This window comes from Taeniopygia guttata, chromosome 7 (genome assembly GCF_048771995.1).
Source record: "Taeniopygia guttata chromosome 7, bTaeGut7.mat, whole genome shotgun sequence".
NCBI lineage: Eukaryota > Metazoa > Chordata > Aves > Passeriformes > Estrildidae > Taeniopygia > Taeniopygia guttata.
Window position 1 is genome coordinate 39,231,730 of NC_133032.1, and position 13,287 is coordinate 39,245,016.

General features: G+C 36.7%; 1 protein-coding gene across 21 annotated transcripts in view; it reads right to left on the minus strand.

Annotated features, from left to right (window-relative positions):
• Window positions 1-13,287, minus strand: part of BAZ2B (bromodomain adjacent to zinc finger domain 2B) — a 112,046-nt gene that overhangs the window by 38,943 nt on the left and 59,816 nt on the right. For 15 of the 21 annotated variants that reach the window (XM_030278241.4, XM_072931812.1, XM_072931813.1 and 12 more), the window contains 9 exons: window positions 13,078-13,239; window positions 12,506-12,699; window positions 9,588-9,797; window positions 8,495-8,893; window positions 5,710-6,316; window positions 4,237-4,533; window positions 1,919-1,979; window positions 1,276-1,384; window positions 908-1,009 (listed from right to left, as the gene is read on the minus strand). In XM_030278241.4, the coding sequence (XP_030134101.4) occupies window positions 908-1,009; window positions 1,276-1,384; window positions 1,919-1,979; window positions 4,237-4,533; window positions 5,710-6,316; window positions 8,495-8,893; window positions 9,588-9,797; window positions 12,506-12,699; window positions 13,078-13,239 (2,141 nt within the window). The remainder of the gene's footprint in view (window positions 1-907; window positions 1,010-1,275; window positions 1,385-1,918; window positions 1,980-4,236; window positions 4,534-5,709; window positions 6,317-8,494; window positions 8,894-9,587; window positions 9,798-12,505; window positions 12,700-13,077; window positions 13,240-13,287) is intronic. The other 6 variants (XM_072931825.1, XM_072931824.1, XM_072931822.1 and 3 more) reach the window with 3 other exon arrangements.

Below are 13,287 nucleotides of genomic sequence, written 5' to 3' on the forward strand. Positions count from 1 at the left end.
CTGCAAGCCAGGAAGCACCACCTAGAAGTATCTGCTTACCATTAATTCAGTCTTTAATGCTTTCAAATCTATACCAGACAAACAATACATATTCCTACAAGGTATTACAAGAACATCAGGCTTAACTTGAACCTGAACTCAAGACTGTTAAGATCTAGCACCATGGTCAGAACACTTATCCCTTTGAGAAGCAAATACTTTCACTAAGAAAGATCCAGACATTTTCATGCACATCCTGAAGAAATGGCAACATGGCCAAAATACAGTAAAACAGCATGGCATAAACACAGTAACAGTTTCCTTAAAATTTTACTTTTACTTATCCTGGTGTGGTTTCTGTACACATCCTCTAATAATTATACCACTGTACGGCATAACTGGTATAGTTCTGCACCCCCCTCTGTAAAAGTGTCATGCTTCACGATGCTCAGAGAATATTCTTGATCCAGGAGACACTTGTATATGAACATGCAATTTACAGATACATAAACACACATACACACGTACATATATTATGAACACACTAACAGAGTGGGATTTAACATCTACACACAGAATTACTATTGATACGAGGCTTTATACAATAAAAGAAGTAACAAAGTCTTAAGTCCAGAAATACCTGAATGCTAAGGTAAGATATATAGCTCTGAGTTTTCAAACTAGACCAAGCCAGGCTCAGAGCTGATCATAAAAGCACCCTCTGGGCAAAGCCACTGAATGTGGTTCTCAACATAGCCCAGGATCAAGCTCTCCACGTCTCAATCTGACTGCTGTTAAGAACATGTGCAGCTTTTAGAAATAATTAGATAAAAACAGGTAATGCTTCAGATCGTAGCAAAAATTACTTCACCTAATCTTAAGTTAATGCTCCTTGGATCAAAAACTTTACTTTTTAAAAAGTGGATACCTGCGGTCCATCTCTGGCTTCATAGAAGTCACCCACTCCTATTTTTGCACTGAAGCTGAAATTGTCCCTTGAGATATCCATTATTCCATTTCTGCTGAGATACTGAAAAAATCACATATTTTTCCACTTCAGCTTGTAAATAATTACAACCCAGCTTTGATGTACAGCTAACTTTGTGACTGTAATGTTTTGCACGTTCTGTCAAAGGGATACGCATTTATAAGACATCAAATCAGTAACAGACTGATATACATTACACCTCACATCATAGAAAATAAGTACCTCTATTGGAGAGAAAAAAAATTACATATTTTAATTGCAAGCATGCTTACTAGCTTTAGAATACAGAAGTTAAAAAGTTAACGTACCTTTACTACTTCAGGATACTGTCTCAGCTTCTTTCCACAAGGTGCAAAATATGCTACTTCTCCTTGAAGACGACCACCAAAGTTTCTTATTCGGGTTTCTCTTTGCCAGCTAGAGTAATATGAAATAGTTGCATAAACAATACACTTTTTAAAATACAAGTAATTTGTGTCAATTTAAGAATTCTACCAAAAAATGAAAGAGGAAAATGTGACTAGAGTATCATAAATCAAACAGAGCAACCCAGAAAATTTTATCATGTAGATTGTCCAAACTGACTAAATATATGAATTTATTTATATCAAGTGACTTACATATTACCAGATTTTAAACAACTTAGAACTATACTTTAGAAAGTTATTTGGAGTCTGTATCGGCTCAAATCATTAGGATTAATTTCCAAAGCAATACAGCTAAGAGACAGGTCATGTTTGCAAAAGAGCAAATTTAATGCACAAAAATTAACACATGAAACATGCTGACACTTTTTAAAGAGATTCACAGTCACTGGGAGTCAGAAATCTAAATTGCTGAAGCCCTTTCCTTAGTATTCAGCCTCAAAATTTTTTAAACTCATTTCTTTACCAATGGATTTTTGAAGGCATTATCTCCCTTTAAGGAAAGTCAGGTGCATATATAACGTACCCATAATCGAGAGGAACACGCAGCTCCCGTTCATCTGCTACTCTTCGTCTTTTTGAAATACCTAAAACAGAATCTCTGATTAATACCTAACAGAACCTATAAAAGAAAACATGTTCCTAAAATGTACTTTTAACGTTTCTATCCCCAAAAGAGAATTGTTTTTCCATTCTTGCCATTATGTACCTCAATTACCAAGAAAACTAATGGAAGTCTTTCTCTTCTGAAATACATTTTCCTCTAAGTTTCCTGTAACCTCATCCTCTGAAATCGTAAATAGAAAACCTAACTACCTATCTGCTACATACCTATCTGCTTGTCCTGTTTAGTGCTCTCAAATATTGCTAGTTTAATTCCTTGCACACCTGTTTTTCTACACAACATGTAAATTTCTTTTCAGTAAAGAAAATGCAAATAAAACCACTTTACTTTAAAGATCCATATTCTAATAGGTTTAGTCTTCCTAGAGCACTACCTATAGACTGCAGTCAAATGCCAAATGCAAAAAATTTTCAGAACTACTTCAGCTTTTCCCAGTTCAAACAGATGTTGTGTTTGGTGCTTGTCAAGCAACTGAATGAATAGTATCCCAGAGACAACTGCCAAATGTGGGTTTTTTTAGCATGAAAGGCTTTCCTCAGGCCTCTGACAGCCACAGAACATGAACTATGCATGCAGACCAAGTTGTGGAAGATGCACATCTCAAAAAGGTAGTTTGGAGCTTCTGTCAGGAGTGTGACACATCTCTTCCCTGGGAGCAGCCCGGCCCCTGGCACTGGCTCCAGCCTGTGCCAGCTGGGAGTGCCACACGGCAGCACAGCACCAGCTGCCGCGGGAGCTGCCAGCAGCTCCTCCCCGAGCACGTGAAGAGACCCCTAAAAAGCACCAAGGAAATGTCTGTGCTCAGATCCCAACATTTAGACACAGGTCAGCACTCAACCTAACATGAATGACTACTACATTATTTTGAATGGTCAAAGTGCAGGGAGGGAGGCTGCTTTTCCAAATATAAGTGAAGTGGGAAGTCCAGTGCAAAACAGATACAGAGAAGAGACCACGAGACTCCTTCGGAGACTGACCAACTCTAGGTAAAAGGTTCACAAAAATTAGGCGATTCTTAGATGTAGTATTATTATACATGAAGCAAGGACATAAATCTTATTTATTCTACCTCCTACTCCTGTACACAGAAAAATCTATCAGACTTTTCAAAGCATCCCAAATCAACACAGATTCCTGAGAATTTACCCATTTGGATTGCTCCTAATCCATATGAAATATTTTATAAACTGTACAGTAAACAAGCCTGTTTCAGGGATAAATATTAGATAGATCACATTATACTTCATCAAAGCTAATGACCTTGTGTGACATGGAATGAAGCTCCTATTCCACTGAATCCAGATATAAAAACCCATTTATAAGCAGATGTACCCATTCAAAAATCTGCTTACACACACTCTAATTCAAAGTAGGAAATATGTGACTTAATTGTTACCATGCAAATTAAGACGTGTGACTTTCAAAAATGCATTCTTTACTGTAGCCATAGTAATTTCTAAATCTTACCAATTAAGTCACCAAATGATGAATTATAAGAACTACAGAGTATCAGGCAAATGCTAAATATATTTTCCATGAACTTTTTTTTAAAAAATCCTTGCACATAATCCGTAAGTTCTACTGAGAATTTTGAAAGACTTATTAGAAAATTATGTTCTAACAAAATATGGCTACAAAGTTTGTTGAGGAAGGGACAAAAACTGAAGATTCAGAACATAAACTAGAATGTTCAAAAATCAGAAGAATCACTAGTTTAAAATTAAATGAAGAATTCCAAAGACTTAATAATGAAGAGTTTTACTATCATAAATATCAAATCTGGATATTTAATTCTATCTTCTCTAAATAATTTCACAAGTTAAAATGCCCTAGTCTAAGTGTAATGTTCTAGTCTGGAGAATTTGCAATTTGGTTGACAGGTCTTAATGACTGCTGCAAACACCCATGAAAAGATCACAGTCACTCAACAGCCAAAGTCAGAAGGGACATCAAAAGACACCTGATCCAGCCTTCCATGGGAAAGGAAGCTTTGCCAAGATTATCCTGCATCCTCACCAACTGGCGTCTGAAAACCTCAAGTGAGGGTGGCTCTGCCACATCCCTAAGGGTGCCTGTTCAGTGGATCACTTCTTCTGAGGTTAAAAACCTTCTTAAACTGTCTCTTCATACCAGCACCTGGACTATTTTTGCAACTATTTTCACAACACATGGACCTTAGCTATCACATGGCAGTAGTATAAGAGAAGACAGTGAGATACCACAGTGTGTACTTGGCGTGAGGGTGGAGGCTCCTGTTCCGAGGAACACTGCAGGCTGGGACTCAGGGCATAAGGCAGCTGGTGCCGAGCTTGACGTCTTTGCTACTTGGAGATTAAGTGGGGTGGAATGAGCTGTAAGACCGATGGAAGAGCTCTTCACAGAGGATGAAATTTTATTCAGTTTCAGCGGGGCTTTTTCTCCCTCAGTGTCCGTATCTGATTCATCTTGGTCCTTATCATCCTCATCATCTTCCTCCTCAGACCCTTCTGTATCTGACTCGGAATTACTGTCAGACTCTGTTTAAAGAAAGTGTGGCAAAAGGCACATTAGGACTTGGAAACTACTAGCAAGTACATTAAAGTTCTAACACTTGCAAAGCCTTTTCTCTTATTATACATGCTTTTTTAATAGAATCTCTTGAGTATAAACAGGAGGTTTTAATTAACTACTAAAGCTTTAAAGTTATTACAGATATGACAGTATTAAGTAATTCTGCATGATAATACACTGTTCTTTTGAATGGAAACAGATGAATGACAGAAGCTGCAGTATTTCAAGACTGTTTACCCCAGAATGAGCTACGGCTAAATAAATCATCCTGTTAGACCAGCAGCAGCTGGGCATTACCCCAGGAAGGGAATTTCATAGGTGTGAAATCCATCATGAAGAGGAAGAAAACAACAGAACTGGATACAGGTCAAAAGGCGTCAGAATCAAAAGTATGGTGATCTGGGCAAAGCAAGAGTAAGAATCAAGGTAGCCAGGGTAAGGAACTAAAGGTGAGATACAATCCTGAGATAAAAAGATTAGTACAGGGAGTGTGGGTGAGAGGAGGAACAGAATGATGAAGGTGCAGGCTGGACACAAGGGATATCAGCACAGAGGACAAAGCAGTGACTCTGAACACAGTCAACTCTTTAAAACAGGCCTTGTCATTCCAAATTGCATAGCCTGGTCTGCAGCCCTTAGAACTGTCCAATTACTTGCTCATGGATGACTGTGCTCCTGAATGAGGCACAGAAACATGCTTTTCTTGACACTCTTGACAATTTGAAGGTCCTTGTTTAGTTCCTCTCTGGCTAGGAAACCTGTTTTGCAGCTGGTCTCTTGTCTGCCAGAATCATCAACTTTCAATGAGCCTTGATGTCAATCCCTTCCTGAGCACTTTGTCACGTCAAGCTGCAGGCTGGGTGACTAATGCGGAAGGCAGGTCTCCAAACAGCCTTTCCAAAAGACTAAGGAGCCACCTCACTAGGACAGCTGACCAAGTATTTGAACATCCCACAAATGATTTTTGGACATGACACAATGGAGAATGAGGACATGTGCTAATTTCAACAATATGAGTAGGGCACTGTGGGGACCATGCTGGCCCAGTATTTCCTGCCTGTTTTAAAATATGGTGGAAAATGCATGTTTTCAAAAGGCAAAAAATTAGGTTTCTGCTTTTCCTATTAAAAAGGTTAAACCACCTGATTGGCTATCATCAGAATCATCTTCTTCCTCGTCCTCATCTTCATCTTCATCATCGTCGTCATCATCATTTGAGTCGTCAGAGTCTTTACTGCTGGGGGCATCTGAGTCTACCCCTCTGAACTGCTCCACCACCAGCTTTGCAGAATGAAGGCGGTGCTGTGGTTTTACTGCATTTACTGCATTATTGCTGACTGCTTTATCCTTTCCTGAGCCAGGTAACACAGGAGAGGTAGAGGGCATAACAGTTGTCCGGTTACCAGTTGGCTTTTTCCCACATGCACTCAAGTTTATTGGCAAGGAAAAGGGGGCACTACTAGAAATGGCTACACTTTCATTGAACTTGGTCTGGGGTTTCGGTTTCGTAGTGAGTGCAAGAGGAGCCTCCTGGATGACGCTCTGAATAACTCCATTGGGTTGGTGATTACCTAAAAGTGCATTTGTCAGGAATGGGTTAGAATGGTTGTTTTCCAAGGATGTGAGTTTTTGATGAGCTGGTGAACTAGATGTTGGTTTGGGGCTTGACAAAGCTGCGATAACCTTCTTCAGGCTCTTAGACGATTCCTGTTTCTTTAGCTGTGCTGGGAATGTCTGTTTATATTGTTCCTAAAGAAATAAGAAGACAGAGGAATAAAATGTGGAGGTGTTTGTTTGGCTTTCTTTGGTATTCAGGCAGGTAAGCTCTAGGAAATTTTAAACATCTGCTAAGCCATTTTTAGAAAGCCAAAAGCAGATACTAGGTACAATAAAAGAGATGAGTAACTAATTACTGGTTACACAAGTCTTGCATGATTTTTTTCACTGTAAATGAACTCAAGATGAAGTTGATTCGAATTACAGAGAGAAGCTTTCTCACCTGCTACAATGCTCTAGACAGACACTTTCATAAAGGTATTAATCATTCTAAAAAAGGTCATTTTTAGAAAGATACTTACTACTCTGGTGTACCAGCACAGGAAAACCTCTTCTTACAACTTAATTCAACGTATAAAAATACCATTAATGAATGTACAGTGATCTTGAATAATTTGTTCACTTTAAAGCACAAGGTAAATATAACACACTAATGGCCACAATACTAGAAAACCAACAGAGGATTCTTGGTGTAGAAAAATTTTATTTAAAAGAATGAGGGAAAAGGTATTACTTAGAAATGCTGTGATACTTTAACTGTTTAACTGAAAGAGTAGTACTTGAAATTCTTCATGCAAAACCTAGTAATAGTTCAGAAATGCATGTAAAGACTACAGTGTTTTTAGTCTAAAGACTCCTCCAAAGGAAAAAACCACACATCATCTTCATTAGAAAATACAATAAAATGAATAAAGATGATACAGTTTAAAATCAATTTTTTAAAATTAAGTCAAACACAACACACTCTTGGAAGTTACTAACATTTAAAACTGAATAAGAAAATACGAAGAACTCTAAAATAAATATTCACACAGTGTATACCTCCAGTAAAAGTTTTAGAGAAATTAAACTATCACCAACTAAAGACTCATAACCTAAATTTGAAACCAGAAGCCTCTTTCAATAGCAAAGATGTATGTTCTCATTATTATAATTTAGCTACTCCTGGTAAGTGACAAGCTTATTTAAATTTTACCTAGTAACAGGAAATTGGGAAGGAAAAACAGTTTTTTAATCTTCTAGTCTAGCAAGAAAAATTAAGGATTTTTCAGTCCTCACTGAGGGTTCATGAGTTAGCTGTGAATCAGAATTGAGTTACTACTCTTGAATACTACTTAGTTTAAAACAAAATTTGAAAAAATAAAATATTAATGGCAGTTGCCTCCATAAATGTGTATTTTATATATTTATTTTTGTATATATCCTCAGCCTCAGTGTTTGTAAAATGATAGATTTTTATTATCTTCAAATCTCACTGAACAGAAAATTCATCACAGTCACCTTAATTACTATTAAAAAATAAACTGAGGATTTATTTTCTAAAAATTCTAGAAGCCGCAGAAGTGTTCAGACAGACATATAAACTTATTGTATAGTCCTGACCAGTAAAACAGATGATCAATTGAGGGAGGGTGGGCAGGCCCTGGCACAGGTGCCCAGAGCAGCTGTGGCTGCCCCTGGATCCCTGGCAGTGCCCAAGGCCAGGCTGGACAGGGCTTGGAGCACCCTGGGTACAGTGGGAGGTGTCCCTGCCATGGCAGGGGTGGGGCAGAGTAGAGCTTTAAGGTTCCTTCCAATCCAGGTCATTCTTTGATTCTTAAAAAACTACTGACATGGCCATACTGAGTTTTTACAGCTATCAGTGCATAAATACCTGTCTTTAAAGAGCAAACAAAACTCAGCATTACCTTGAGCATGTTTTTTTAATGGCTTTCAACTTCTTTGTTTAAAATCATGGCTAAAATAGGTGATTTCAATTACGTTGACTTGAAACTATCTAACTTGAAAGAAAATGGTCATGCTTACATACTAGATATGTGAAGTATTAAATCAGCATTTTGACTGAACCTAGAAGCACAGGAAAAATATCCAGGCCACACAACTTACTTATTTTGATATTTACTATTTTCTTATCTTGATACTGATTTTGGGTGCACATTGTTCTTAAGAGAGGCATGAACCACATAATCTAGTTCATTTACACCATTCAGAAATCCAGATCAACTCTAAAAACACATAACCTCCTACGATTATGAAAATATATATATACTTATAATTTTAATACACTATATTTAAAAGAGCTTGCTGGCACAATGTTATGCCTTTTTAAGCAGATGACATGGGTTACAAATAATCAAAAACGTCACTCACCCGTTTAGATCTAACATCGCTGGTCAAAGAGATAGATTCTTCCGAGGTATTTTTATTCCCTGCTTTGAGTAGATCAGGGGAAGGAACTATGAGTTTTAAATAGGTCTCCTTTTTGGCTTCATGTACCAAAGACAAAGGTTTCACATTAGGAACCAATCCCGTAGACTGTATTACACTTGTGTGTTTGTTCACAGATTCCTCCTTTGCCTGAGAGCTTTGAAAAATAAATGGAAGCTGCTGTGACAAAACCTGAGGCTGCTTCTGCTGGGACTGGAATGATGAGTGAGTCTGGGAATCAGACACAAGAGGTATCTGCTGGTGTGCTCTTTTATCTTGAGACTTGTCCTGTGATTTCTGTCCATCAGTTTTCATATCTGTTACACCACTATGCATTAGCACCTGCAAAATAGTTATTTTTGACTGCTCATTACATAAGTTAAAGATAATTTTAAAAAGGCTAAACATATGATCAGTCTCCCTGAAACAATTACACTAGTCTTTGCAGAAGATGAACAATAATAATTTTTAAATCAGTCTTGTAATATATTTATTGTTCATTTTCAGTTTTTTCCCCCAGATAGATTCAGCATGTTACAACAACATTTACTAGAGAAGGAGTATTAAATCACGGTTGCTCTTAAATATATTTCTGACTGTAAACCTAACAGGATACCAAAGATTCCAATCTTGTTGTTCTACTACTAGGGAAAAGTAGGCACTCTACTAGGAAAATATCAACTGCCAAACCAATCTCCACAATGATATCTTTTCAATTCACTACCTGCACACAGTACTTAATTTCTTTGTATTTCCTACTTTATAACAAAAATATGACTACCAACTGTAAGTCTACTCCTAGCCTGTAAAGAACAGCAACACCCAGACACACATGCACACAAAAGAACCAAAAAAACCTCTCCCAGAAACCCCACAAACAGAAAACCCTGAGGCAAACCTAAAAAGAGTATTCTTAGCATTTATTAATGTGCAGTTAAGTAATTGTTGACTATTAGTTCACAGACGTTGAGTAGGTCAATTTGTCACAAACAGCTTGTAGCAACAAGGCTGTGGGCAGCTGAGTGAGATGTTATACCTTGTTCTTGCTTTCATGATGTGCTTCATTTTCAGAATCAGATTCATCATCTTCACTCTCTTCAGCACTCTGGTCCTCCTCCTCCTCCTCTTCATCCTCCTCTAGGTCATCTGAGTCACTACTACTTACACCTTCACTTGAGGTGTCTGAAGAGGACCCCGAATCACTGTCGCTGTTACTAGAGCTTTCCACTGCTTTTTTTCTGGGCTTCTACCAGGAAGACGAATTCTCTGTTAATGCTTCCGTTTTTAATCTGTTATGTAACCTTATTATTACACATAATCTTTGAAACAAAGAAGAGCGAGACTTTAGAGTAAAGTGATCTGCAATGCTTAAAGAAAAAGTGCTTCACAAGGTGATGAAAATTAAAAACTGGTCACAAAGTTCCAATGAAGTCTTTTTCTGACCACTGCTGACATCACTACATCACAAAGTAGAATGCCACATTTAAGCCTAGAATGTTGACCTAGAATTTGGGTTTAGTAAACCTCCACAGCATGCGCCAATTCATAAAAAAAATCATACCCAAAACTCGTAGTGCAAGTTAGTGCAGAAAGAACAACAAATATTAGGTTTATCAAAGTTTCAGGGATGCATTCATTTAACTAATTTCACAGTATGGGCTGTACAGAAATGTAGAGTTTTGAGGACTGGAAAGAACATGTTCATCAAATTGCTTCTGGGATTTGATTCTGAAAAATGGTCCAGAATCTGCTGAAATACTCTGACAACTACATTATACTGAACGTAACTCTAGATTTTCATCAACTGTAAAAGAACTTTGATATCAGCTTTGCCTTTTTCTTTTTTTCCTAAAACTAAAGAAGTATTTTAACATTTTTTTTAGGTTCTATCTTCAAAAAGAAATTACAACTGACTGAAGAAATCAGGAGATGATACTAAAAAACTAGAACCCTACATAAAAGAACGTCTAGAAAAGTATATTAAAAGTTTTTAAAGTAAGACATGTTTTTAAGAAGAGTCAAGTTTTACACTTAGAAATTTAAAATCATAACATCACTTGTACAAAGCTCAACTTTAATAATCATAATCATCCTGATATTAGAGTCATCATTTTGAGTAATTTCTGTATTTTGATACAAAAGGTTGTTAAAATCATTACACTGAAAATACCAATTACCTCATAAAAAGTTTCAGAGGAAAAGAAGTTATGAATACGAGCATATCAAGTCAGATTAAGAACAACAAACACCATTTCAGTATTTAAAAATTTACTACAGGAACTTAAGAAAAAGACAACCTGACATTTATCTGCATGAGACAAAGGACTTAGAAGTCAAGATATGGAACACAACATTCTTAAGAAAGGTACTTGCACATCGAATCCATCCTTTTACAGCACCTCAGTATTTAGTCAATAAAACTGGAGTTTGAAATCAGTGCTTGCATCAATAAATCTATCAACAGTACCAAATTTATATGTAAAGACAAATGGTAACACAAAGAAGATGACAATGCTGACAGACATTCTGACAGAAAATGGGGGTAGGGGGAGGAACCAAAACAACAAACCAACCAGCCAACCAACAAAAAACACAAACAAACAGACAATGGGCAGAAAGAGGTACATTTTTCTGAATAAAGCAAAAAGCCAAAAAGTACCTTTTGGGAAGGTATTTAGAGATACTAAAATAGAAATTTATTTGGTACTCTGCCCAACTGTAGTAATAGTGAGAAATACAGAAACACCATCTGGAAAAAGCTTTATCTCTGCACTACAGAAAGAAAGCTAAATTTTGCAGGTAGATCCCAGGATAAAAGCAGAATTTTAGAAAGAGCCATTTTTAGTATTTAAGCCTGAAAAAAAGTCAAAGATTTCCCAAATACCATTAACTAGCTTAATACTTTCAAAAGGTGTCAACTGTTGAACATGAAGAGTGTTTTGAGGGAAAATATTCTTAATAATTTCCCTATTGTCCATATATTAAACATTTTCTATCACCACACAATTCTAAGTAACCATTTCAGTGCTAACCCCTATTTTTATGTAGATACATCAAGCATTAGCTGTCCTTTGAAAATGCCACCCTCTCACCTTCCAGCATTTGGACTTGGTAGCTGAGTGTAGCTCAGTAACAGGAAGAAAGCAAGAGGCCCAATTCACTCACAAAACAAAAATAAATAGATATAAAGAAAGAAAAAGGTTTTAGCCTAGATGGCTATCAGTAGAGAATTACTCCCCTAGCTTCTATTCTTACAGTAAGTAATCAGCTTTCTACTGTACCATTTTCTGTGTTTTGCTTCAGTAGTTTTGATTCCAAGAGTAGCAAGGTTCTTAGAGTGCTTAGGTCTGTATATAAGGTTTACTAACTCACTGAGACTACTTATGTCTTTCATATTAGATGGCTAAGATTATTTCTGAAACACAGCAGTCAATAATAGCTCTTTCTTCTGATAAATAGGAAATGACTTACAGAAAAGCTTTTTTTACGTCTAAAAATTTTCCTTTTTTTAATAAGAGACACAAAAACCTAATAAAATTCACAGAAATAATCGATAATGCTATAACTGTAATACCAATATATATGTGTATATATACCGTAATATAATAATATCAAATATAGGTGTTAAAAATACATTTTTAAAAAAATTAGATAAATTAAATAAAACAAGTTGTTGGACACCGCTATTAACTTATCACCTAGTGAAATTAGCACTAATAACAACTTTTCATTCATAAGTAGGTTAAAAAAATCCCAAACAGTTAAAAAAATTTCAAACAGCAATACACACAAAAAATCCCTACGGAGATAAGGAGACAGATCCTGTTCTAATAGATCAGAAGAATCCAAAAAATTTTGTACTCGGAAAGAACATATAGAAATTCTCCTGTATGCAGAACACTTATCATGTCATTTTTTTTTGTCAGAATCTTAACTTTCTTTCTGTGTATTTACCTTATCTTTGATTTTGTCAGCCCTGGTGTCCACAAGCTGAACTTTGCTTTGCTCCTGGTTGTATTTGCGTCCTACAGCTCCTGAGGTCGCATTTTTCACTGGTCCTGCCGATGTTGCAATGCTAGTGGAGAGCACGGATGTGCTGAGAGCTGAGACTGCAGTGGCACTGTTGCCATTCAGTGATCCATTTATACCTAAAGATGACAGATTTACAAAGTGACATTTAAAATAAATCTGAAGTAACAGATAATTTCTCTGAGATGCTCCAGTCACACTAATACTCCATAGACAAGTAACAAGATCCTAGACACTTACAAGTTACGTGCCATATATACTAAAATTTGTCATCAAAGTGTCACTCTGATTTGGAGTTATTTTAGTTCAATTATACAGAGCATTCATGATTTAAAGGCCAAACACATACTTGTTATGTATCATCCTTACCTAATAGAACCAATTTTTATAGAACTCTTTAGGAATGGGAAAAATGAGGAAAGTCAAGCTTGAATTCCACACCTTTCTGCATGTGCAGAAGTTCAATATGATTATTTCCCGACAACTTCAGGCATTACCTTTGTCTGTATTACTCCGACTACTTTTTCCTGTAGCTCTTGAGTGGAATGAAGCAGAATCATGATTCTGTGCAGGAGGTGCAAACAATGTGGGAATTCCCAAGAGTGGTGGGAAAAAAGCTGTCCCAGGATGAGAGTGCGTGTCTGCTGTTCGCCACCATTCTGAACCACAAAGGAAATAAAAGCAAACTTCAGTTGTTCTAATACTAT